General features: G+C 37.1%; 1 protein-coding gene across 1 annotated transcript in view; it reads right to left on the bottom strand.

Moving 5' to 3' along the window:
• Positions 1–352: 352 nt before the first annotated feature.
• Positions 353–11129, bottom strand: part of LOC126249416 (bromodomain adjacent to zinc finger domain protein 2B-like) — a 352537-nt gene continuing 341760 nt past the window's right edge. The window contains exon 37 of the mRNA XM_049951070.1: positions 353–4507. Coding sequence (XP_049807027.1) covers positions 4327–4507 — 181 coding nt within the window. The 3' untranslated portion in view covers positions 353–4326. The remainder of the gene's footprint in view (positions 4508–11129) is intronic.

The following is an 11129-nucleotide window of genomic DNA, read 5'->3' as shown; positions in this document are numbered from 1 at the left end:
GTGTCTATGTGAATACGGATTTGTCCAGAAACTGGCAAAGTTCTTAGCCTTGTTAATGTGCCTTTAATGACTCACACATCTACTATTCAGTGAACTGTTACCTTGTGTTCTAATTATTATGAAAATGGAATCCCAAGGTTTCAAAACCAATGGATATGGTTCTAGAACTGACTGAAAAGCATAACAAGAGTTTATATCTTATGTTCCACTTAATTCAGTAGAATTAAATATTACCTCTTCTGCGTAAACCAGAATATCATCTATATGGTTCCTATCAATAGCTTTATCTTACTTCAGAGTAATTTTGTTCAGGGTCAGAAACACAAAGTGGCTGTTTGACGAATCAGCAATGTTTACACATAATTAATCATCTTTAATAAATCATTTTGAAAATCATTTCATATATTAACATTTACACTTTTCAGTTCAGGAGTCAACATTTCATCTGCAGATATTTATCCCATTTTCCTCATGTATTCTCACATAAGTAAATATATTAAATATTTCACACACAATATTATTCTTAAATGACTCTTCCATTACAGACTTGATGTAGAATGGCAGGTAATCAGATGCAGGTTGTCTGGTACAAGGTTACAGGGAAATATAACAATTAACGGCTATAGGTGTTCTACTTAAAAAAAAAGTGGGATCTACCTTAGCAGAAATTATAAAACACCAAAAAATAAATATTTACAACTTCTTTTTTGTCACAAGTTAAATGCCCATAAGTATCTCATTAGAAAAAAATTATTTCACTTCATACAGTCTATTTGGCAATTTATATTCACATATATATATTATATATTCTTTTTTCTTTTAATCAACACTTTCTGAGTTCCTGTCACAACAGTGACAATATCCACATTATCACTGAATACCAGGCAGCACAGTAGAAGTTCTGTGAAAAAGGTGTTTGTAGGCACACTGCATTTTGGTTTATAAAACTCATTCATCTAACTTGTTCTTACAAAATAAGAGAAATGAAATTGTGAGTAACGTCTTCTTCCTGAGAACTTCAACTGAAAATTTAATTTAAATAAACCATCAACAATGGAAACAAAACAGTAGCACAAAAATCACAAGTTCTCATGAACTCTCAGCTGTGGCGTCATATCAACTCAACATTTCAAAGCACAATTTCACAATCTGTGATTGTTTCCCTTAAATTTGGAAAATAAAATACTACATGCTTAAAAGCTTATAGCACCACTCCCTAAATTTCAGTTGTACTTGTGGATGGACAAAGTGCTTTGAGATTATCATGTGTAACCTCGAGAGCAAGGACGTGGTAGTAAATTTTGATGTGCCCCTATAAAACCAAGAAGTTTTTTAGACACGATTACTGTCAAAATAATGTGCACCAAAAAGATATAATAGTCTCCAGTCACTGAAAATGAAAAATCCATCTGTCTGTGATTTATTTTCATGAATACTCCAGTGTATATCCACAAGGAACAATTTATCCATTGCCAAATTATTTCAGTGAACTCTCCATTGCTGGAATGATTTGGTATTGAAACTAATACATGGTAGGTATTTACAGTAACTGTTGCTTCACTAAACCTCAAATAAGTACCACAGTTAGAACAAAAAACTTTTTCCTTTCAGTACAATTGAAAGTGATGCACAAACTTCTTACTTCCTCATATATCTGCCATTAAACCTACATAAAGTATTAATAATGGCCTTTAAAATCAAATTTCTAACACTACTCATTACAGTACAAGCAGAGAATATCTCATCTGAGTTTACATGTACAGTCCCCAACAACAGTAAATAACTATCTGATGGTAAAGTGTTCCTTCTGGTAAGGCAAAATCATGTATATGAGCCCAGTCATTTATTACGGCTTACATCAAGCCTAATGAAAGGGGACTGCTCACAGCATTTGGGTGTTTTGTTGATACCTGTGGCATTATCAGGTAACATTATAAGCATGAAAAGGCACAACAAGTACCAAAATAATGGAAACGATGTTCATAATGTTAAAACTAACCACTCATGAATCTGATACTGGATTTTTTACGTTTTATTACCTAGCTACATGCCCCTTTCTCTCAAATTGAAAAGGGGAATGTGAATACGATGTATAACAACATCCACTGCATAATGGGTTATACATCAACATTAACCAGTCATAGAAGAAATTAAAACAATAGTGTCACACAACAAATTTGTAGTAACAAAATGTGACACATACTGCTTTTAAATTTATTACCCATCATGGTGCCTTTGTTGTGGCAATATGTATTTGGTTAACTGAAAGAAAATTTCAACTTATTCTTCCACTATGCATCGCTAAGGAAAAAACTCCAGATTTCTGTTCTAAGCATTTTTAAGGATATGAAATGTAAAGGAAGCCCAAGCTTCACTCTACAATTTCTTGCAAATTATGCAGATTAATGAAAGAGTGCATCAGTCCTCCCCAGTGTAAGCAGCAGATTTAAAATGAAAATTTTATCAAATGCCGCCCATATATGAACCCTTGCTATGAACCTTACTTACATAGTATTTTTCTTTTTTTTTTTTTACACTTTAAGAAAGGAGTATTAGGTATGAGCCATATTCAATATATTTTACACAAGTACGGCATAAAGTCACAGAGATAGAAAAATAAGCACACCTGCATCAATCCAGATTCCGTCCAGCTGTACAAAAATCTCAGTAAATTCAACCTTCAACATGAAAAATTAAATGTATGTATAACAATGTAACACACTGTAACAGATGTGACATAACAGCAGCTACATAACATCAATGTCTATATACATTTACAATTTAACAATAGCATGCTACTTTTCCATACATCCACAAGGTAGAAGTGTTTTATGTTACCAGCATTTCCTTGCTCTACAATAACTGCTTCATTGACAGAACTAATATGGAGCAGTACATAAAACTAATACTGTAGTGAGCTTCAATATATTTTGAAATTGTACTGGCTTTACATTGCTTTATTTTCAATGGGAAAATAGGATTCTGCAAGCAGACACATCTCACTTCACAACATATAACTGCTGAGGTTCTTCATTTAAGACAGTCATAAATGAAATTCTGTATACATAGCTTCCATTTCTGAATTAAATGTAACAGTAATGAGCAAAAAGCAGTCACAAAATAAAGTGACATATATTCATAACAGCCACACAAAATTCTGTTGCTAAAGACTTCTACAAATAATTATGAAATTGTACTTTGAAATAATATTTTATATACACATTTTACTGCAAGTGTGTTGGATCACTAGTTACATCTCAAGGGAATGCAGAGAGGTATCAATGAACAACAATTTATACCCAGACTTTCTGTGTTCATAAGTGTATAATCTTTCAGCAAACTAAGATAACAGAAAATATAGATTCTATGAATAAAGGTTTCTTGGATGATACTGAACTAAAAAGAATGAGTTGTTGTTTCTGCAACTATGAAATAAATCAGAACTGTCATGGACATATGCAGTTACTTCAATGTTTTGATAAAATGAAATATTTACACAAAAAGTAATAAATTATCAATTATTTTACAAATTAAAAACAACACAAGGACTTGCATATCTACAATGACTGTTTTTACATGTAGAATATATTTTACTTCATTATGATGCTTCACTGGAATGGTTATGCTGAAGACAACAAAGCAGTTTTAACAGGAATCTCACATTTAGCATTTAAATTTTGGAATCCTTCTAACAAAAGAGTAAATACAAAATATATATTCATATATATACGCACCTTAAAACAAGTTAAACATTTATGGGCAAACATTTTTGTCTGCCTATCACATATGGCAGATGTAGAATTATTAAACCTAAAACTGGGAAATTAAGCAGGTATACGAGACGCATATCAGTCACCAGAAAAATACTTAATGTAATGAGTCAAAATATACTCTGCACATCGATATGGCCATTCACATTGTCTTTTTCACTCTTGATTCACACTTCGTATTTAAAAAAGTATTTAAAAATGTTTTACTTAAACACACTAGTGCACTGAATTAAAAGTCCACCAAGCATTTCTAATTTCAGAAACCTATCAACTGAATAAATAATTCAATTAATATTACAGTAGCATTTCACTACAACAGATTTAAATATTACATCAGAATTAAAAAAAAATGACTAATTGTATCTTGCAGAACACTGCTGGCAGAAGTGTGACTTAATAAAAAGGTTGTTCGTGTATTTTTTCGCCAGATCACAGAAAATACCTTGTATTCCTTCAAGTTAAAGACACAGTAACACGAGAACCGGGTCTGCACATTAAAACAGTATAACACACACGCACACACATTTCATTTTCACATTAGTACAGGGCTTTAAATTTATGTTGAAGTAGTAGTGCTCGGTTTTTGATGGTTTCCATTCAGTTCACTCCACCGGGTCTCAAAAAATGAACGCATACTGTGACCAGCTTTTCCAACAGGAGAATCATCTTCATTGAATGTTTCACAGTTGTTAAAAATGAGCCTCACATCTGCACAAAATTCTTCACGAGATTTGTACCTGCAAAATTAATAATACATGAGTTTGACTTTCATACAATTCCTAACACAATGAAAATTGGAAACGTGACGTCACTGTAAATCATGCCCCCACAACCACAATGAAAAGCTTAATATTCACTATAGTACAAATATCTGAAAAGAAAAATGAGCCACCACAGTAACAACACAAGTTGTAATTCACCTCACTCTACTGGAATTACAATAGTCTAGTATCAACTGAAACACTAATTGTTATTTCAGTATCTCACAATTACTTACACTTTCTGTGGTATCACATGTGCATGTGTATGCTTGATCTAAATTTTCTACTTGCTGCTTCCTCTCTCTCTCAAACTAATAGTTCAGAAAGCTAATGGTAGTTTCCTCTATTTTTATGTATGCTTATCAGCAGTATAAACAATTTTGCTTCCTGAAGGTAAGCACTGATCAGCAATTCTCTCTCATAATTTTACTGTTCCCTCAAATGATGTTTCTTGTATTTCAGGGCTATAAACTATCCAGGCATTTTATTTCATCAGTGTGTATGAGGGCTAGGGTAGGGGGTGAAGTTACAAGCACACACAGGTTCTTATTATGCATCCATTTCGAAATTTCTACACAAGTATTTATGTATATTTAAAACTGTATCTAAATGCATTACTGAATATGTGCCCAGTACAAAATCTGTAAATCATATTCAGCATGACATCAAGAGAAGAAGGGACCAATGCTAAATAGAATCACTGCTACTGATGACATGTACTTATGAACCAATGCTAAACAAGTTTGCAGAATGGAATTACACAGGATTATCAACATGCTAGAAAGTTCATCATCATAAATAATCATCTGCTATAGTTACTATAGTCTTTTGGGCATGTAATGACTGGGATGCATTATGGTTTTATTAAGTTCGACATGGTCATACTGTGACGGAGAGAACTACTCTCAGATTCTACAGACACATTCCTGCAGCAACAGTCACATTGAATGTCCTGCAATACTGTCCACACAGAAACTCTACATGACAAATCAACAGCACATAAGATATAGAGTGTCATTTACTTTTTATCAGTATTGATTATGGGTGATTCTAGAGTACCACTCCTAGTCTCCAGGGTCTGCACTACGCAATTTTCATTTGACATCAAAACTGGCAAAACACTGCAGTGTTAGGTCCAGCCTTTTGTAAATAACGGGGTACAGATACTGTATACTCAGATCATTTGAGCAAGCAATACTGAATGAATACTTTAAAGGGCGTTATTGTGTTCTATAGTGTATTTATTGAACAATATTTTTATTATCAGTGTTCATGTCTGTTCAGGTGTGACTGTGGAGTAAAGGTTTGGTACTACAAGTGCAGTTACGTGTTGTTTTCTTTAACTCTTGATTATAAATAACTGTCATACCACCTTAGCAAAAGAAACATTGCTTGGTTGTCAACCACATTTCATGTCAATGCATATTTTCAAATCTTTGTTTTGTACTATTTCTGCTGGATACACGACATTTACCGTGTTTACACTAAATGTAAAAATTCATGTTACAAATAAAAATGAAAGTATGGATACCTAGTAGTCAGCACTGAGTTTATATGCGTATAAATTTCTCAGCACTTTGTCACACAGGTAAAAGGGTGTCAATCTTTTCAACAATTACTTACATTTCTCCTAGGTTTTTCATCATTAATAACCATATGAAGAACTGGAGAGACACAGGGCAATTAGTTTAGCAGATGGAACAGTTTGATTACACTAGCTATCTGAGTGAGAGTTATATACAGGGTGGAGGCAACATGACACCTCAGTGGATTTGATCACAATGAGATTATCAGTTTTAGGCTGATGAGAAGTCCATCTCCAAAGTTGTGTAAGCATTGAATTTTTATGGACAACCATGTCGAGGATCTATCTAGACTGCCTTGATTCAATAAACTGTCAGTAAGAAATAACTGTCAAGGTAACGAAGTGTTGACAGCAAGAGTTCCAATAAGCTAGCATCAACAACAAATTGGCAGTCCATGGGGTAGCTGTTAGTGATCAGTTCCATTGCAAAGTACAACACATTAACACTAATGTTATGTCCTCACAGTATGTACAAAAGCCACTACCACACACCTCTGATAACTGAGTGCCACAGAGCACACAGACCAACTCCAGCACAGGAACACAACCAATGGATATTTGAAGCAAGAGGAAAGGCATTTCAACTCACAAATCACAATTTAAGTTGACACAAGTAAAGCAGGAGCACATCAGATGACAAAATTTGATTTGCAAGCTGTCTACAGTTTAGTTCCCTAGTTGTAGCTTCATACAGAGACTATTACATGGGATGATATAGTGCCACGGGTACATATGTCATAAACACTGATCAAGGGCATCATTTTGTTCACTCACAGCACCATGATAGGCACAATGCAGCACAACAACCCACCCCATATCTATTTATATCACTGTAATTTAATGAACAGTCCACAGACATTTAAGTAAACATCCAGTGCTGCATCTATGTCCAATAGCCAACTACCTCTGCAACCAGACATACATCCGTGACTGGCAACTTGACAACTCCAGTCATCCAGCGTAAGTGGTGGCAAACCAGTACTTGCTAGTGCGTGCACTAGGTGTATGTAAACTTTCTGGACAATGACCAAAACATGGTCACTATTTGTACATTTTACCTCCTGCAGCTGCAACATCAGACACCAGTCTCACCACCAGCAGCCGCACTGCAATGACTGTAGCACCACAATCAAGTTGTGCTCCATGCAGAAATCCTTTCACTTGCCTATTTAAAATACCACTCAATGACTAGCTCAGCATTCACTCAGTGTCCATTCTGAGCTCTATGCTGGCAGCACCCAGCGACATCAGCCAGAGTACATGGTCATCCTTCAAAGTCCATGCTCCAGCCTTTATGCTCTTCGCACCTAGTAGCTCATTCTATGCATCACACATGGAACATCTTCTGTTAGCCATTCTGTGTTGAACCATACAACAGCCAGCACTTGTGGACTTGAACAGAATTATTTGTCAAATGTTATCTCTTTCTGTGACTCACTAAAAAACTGTGGTTACTTGCCAAGTGTTATCTCTTATTGTAGCTCACTAAAGAACTGAACAGTTACTTGCCAAGTGTTATCTGTTCTTTAGTGAAGTAGTCATCAACAAAATCAGTTCTTAGATTACTTGGAAGCCAGTCTCTCTTCATGCACCATACACCAGTCACAACAGAATGTTTGTGCTTGACTAAGGTTCTAGTTGGCAATTAGGACTGAGGTTGTGATTACTGGGTACACAGTTATTTGTAATACAACTATTAATACTACAGGACTGGTGATGAGGGCAAAACTTTTCTACAATGCTCTTATTCCAAAACAAATTGGCAATGATGACAGAACTCCTCTGCAATATCCTCCTCTCAACAGATCTGGCAATTTCTATCACTGACAACCAGTTCCCATGATTGTAGCATTACATTTTCATCATTGGCAATGAAGTTTCACATTCACAACATACATTTCTGTCATTGGCAACAAAGATTCCATCTTTGCGAAATCACATTTACGTTATTGGTGACACTACATTCCTGTCTTTGGCGATGATGTTCCATGTTTGCCATGTTCCATTCTCTGTTGTCAGCAACGAGGTTTTCGGACAGTTTGGACAAATCCTTGTACTGCTCTCCACGTATATGGTGCTTTTTTCTCAACACCATTTCCACATCCTTGGTGCACTAACACATGACTCTCATTAAAGTATGGTCATCATACACCCCAACATGGCTTACTTCTACCTGGTTTTCTTGCACCCATGCAACAGAATGCCTTTCTGGTGCCTCTGCTTGGTCATCTCTCTGGGACTCCTGAAGCTGGTGGCTCCATGCGGAGTCACACAGTCAGGCACTGGATAGCATCACTGCAGCACCAGGGGTGCCTAGCAGCTGTCCCCAGTGTGCCTCCAGGGTCAAATACCTGCATATGGCACCGCAACAGACCAGAGAGATTATCTCTGCTTTTGGGCAAGCCTCTTAAGTGGTAAGACTGCCAGTTTTGCTTGTGAAATGATGGCAGAGCTCACCATCTGTAGCATCATCGATGCAACTGATTGCAAACCACTGGCACAAAGCTGAATGGAGGGTCTGAATCAGAGGTCCAGATGGTTCTGAAACTGCATAAGCTGCAGAGTCCTTGACTTGCGTCACAGAGTAGTGTATCATGTCCCACTGAAGAAGTCAGGGGTCTCTCGATGCAGGGTGTGGCTGAGATCTGTAGAATGGACTGGGTGGTTTTTTAAGTTAGAGGGTCTTGGAAATTACAGAAAGGGCATTAGTCTAAAAGAGTGCAGGGCAAACATAGGCTGGGGGTAGACCTAGCAGAAGTCGCTATTGTAGTTGTAAATTGTCGTGTCTGGAAAGGACCAGAGCTCCAAGTGCTAACAGAAATATCTGGAGCTCAAATTGTTATAGGTACAGAAAGTTGGCTACAACTGGAGATAAATTAAGTCAAAATTATTGCAGACGAACTAATGTTGTTCAGAAAGATAGATTAAATAATATTGGTGGTGGAGAGGTTACTGCTGTTAAACATAGTTTACCACGTAGTGAAATTGATATAGATACTTCCTGCAATTCAGTATTGGTCAAGGTTATACTTGCCAACTGAAATAAATTAATAACTAATTTTACTGAACCCCCCCCCCCCCAAGATTCATATGATTCAGTTGCTGTGCAGTTCAACGGAAGCTTGCACTCAATTCAAGTAGGTACCCCTCTCATAGTATCATAGCTGGTGGCGACTTCAATCTACCCCTGATGTGTTGGCGAAAATACATCTTGAAAGCCAGTGGCAGGCATAAAATATAGTCCAAAATTGTATTGCTTTCTCTGAAAAATTATTTTGAGCAATTACTTCATGAGACCACTCAAAGTGTAAATGGTAGGAAAACATACCTCACCTCTTAGCAACAAACAATCCCGAGCAAATGGGGGGCATCATTACAGATGCAAGGATTTGTGTCCACATGGTAGCTGAAGCAAGACTGAAAGCAAATAAAATTTCACTGGAACCTTCCTAAGAGACAGTCTCCACTTATTCCAAAGTGCACGTGTATAGACCAGATGTGGCTCAAATTCAGAGAAACAGATAAATAGCAGTTGAGAGTCTTTGGTGTGACGTCATAAGCACGTGACTGCGTGTGAGATCGCTCTCTAAGTTTTCATATATTTTTAGGTTTCAGATATATATTTTAACGGTTTTTGTGATAATATTTACTATATAAGTGACTTATTAGTGGTTTCTTCATTCACCTCTGCCTTTCTTGTGTTGTGACCTGATATTTGTGAGTGTTTCATATCGAGCAACTTAACCTCTTACCCGTGTTTACATTCCACGCTGACCAGTTGCAGCTGTAGCGGCGCATCGAAAGCTAAGTGCTAATTAATTGTTTGTGTATAGTAGTTTATTTAGGAACTTTAGTAGTCTTCAACCGGTGTTCTTGGTGTTTTCTGGTGAAATAACTTCAGAAGAAATTTTTGCGAACTGCTTTCAGTTTCGTTACTGTGTCATTAGACGTTTGATTTTCTTTCTGTGTTAGTATTTTGTTATATTCTCATTTGTTGTTGATTAATACTGTCAATAATAGTAGTTACTTCCCTTGTAGAGCAAGTTTGTGATTATTGTAGTCAGTTTTTATCATCATCTTATTGTAGTAGCGGAACTTAGATAAAGTTGTTTTCTTGTTTCAATAACTGTAAAATTTTACCATGAGTGAGAAGTGTGGGCTTTGCCATAGGCTCTTGAGTATGGATTGCAGTGTGAGACTTGTTCGAAGTATCTTCACTGGGGGGAATGCAGTGGGGAAGCCAGTGGGCATTCTGGTGAGATCCTTTCCTGGAACTGCAGGTTATGTAGCAAGAGTAAGTTGATAGAGGGGCAGGAGCGTAAGATCCGTGCCCTTCAGGTGCAGTTGAAAAACGCACAGGAGGAGCTAGATAGGATGAGGAGGGAGAAGGGGGTTGGGGGATGGGAGCTGGCTGTTGGCAAGAGATCTGCTAGGAGAAGGAGATTTTCAGATAGTTTTACTATTGGTGTTTTCAATAGATATGACCAACTGTCAGAGTCTAGTGGAGAGGAATCTCTAGTAGCTGTAGATGTAGGAAGTATGCAGCAGACCTCAGCAGTTACAGTGGCTAGGACAGTTGCAAAGTCTAAGATAAAGAAGAAGGTTCCACTGTTAGGTAGTTCTCATGGTAGAGATGTAGGACAGCAGTTGCAGGAAGTGTTGGGGAGTGAGTACCAGGTCACCAGCATTGTGAGGCCTAATGCAGGATTGGCTCAGGTGACTGTTAACATAGGGGGGTTATGTAGGGATTTTACTAAAGAGGATCAGGTAGTGATTGTGGGTGGGGCTGGTAATAGTATTGACAGGGATGGGGAGTATGACATAGATGGTGACCTGGAAAAAATAGCCACTCAGACTGGCAACACGAATGTGCATTTCATGGGACTGTTTCAGCGTCACGATCGGCCTCATCTTAATACAGCCATCAGGCGTAATAACATGAGACTTGGGGGTGCGCTGATGACAGAAGGCATGAGTCACATTTCAGTGGTGTCGGTGGAGTCTATCAGCAGG

This window comes from Schistocerca nitens, chromosome 3 (genome assembly GCF_023898315.1).
Source record: "Schistocerca nitens isolate TAMUIC-IGC-003100 chromosome 3, iqSchNite1.1, whole genome shotgun sequence".
In the NCBI taxonomy this organism is placed as follows: Eukaryota; Metazoa; Arthropoda; class Insecta; order Orthoptera; family Acrididae; genus Schistocerca; species Schistocerca nitens.
The sequence above is the reverse complement of the archived record's forward strand: the minus strand, read 5'-3'. Positions and strand labels throughout refer to the sequence as shown.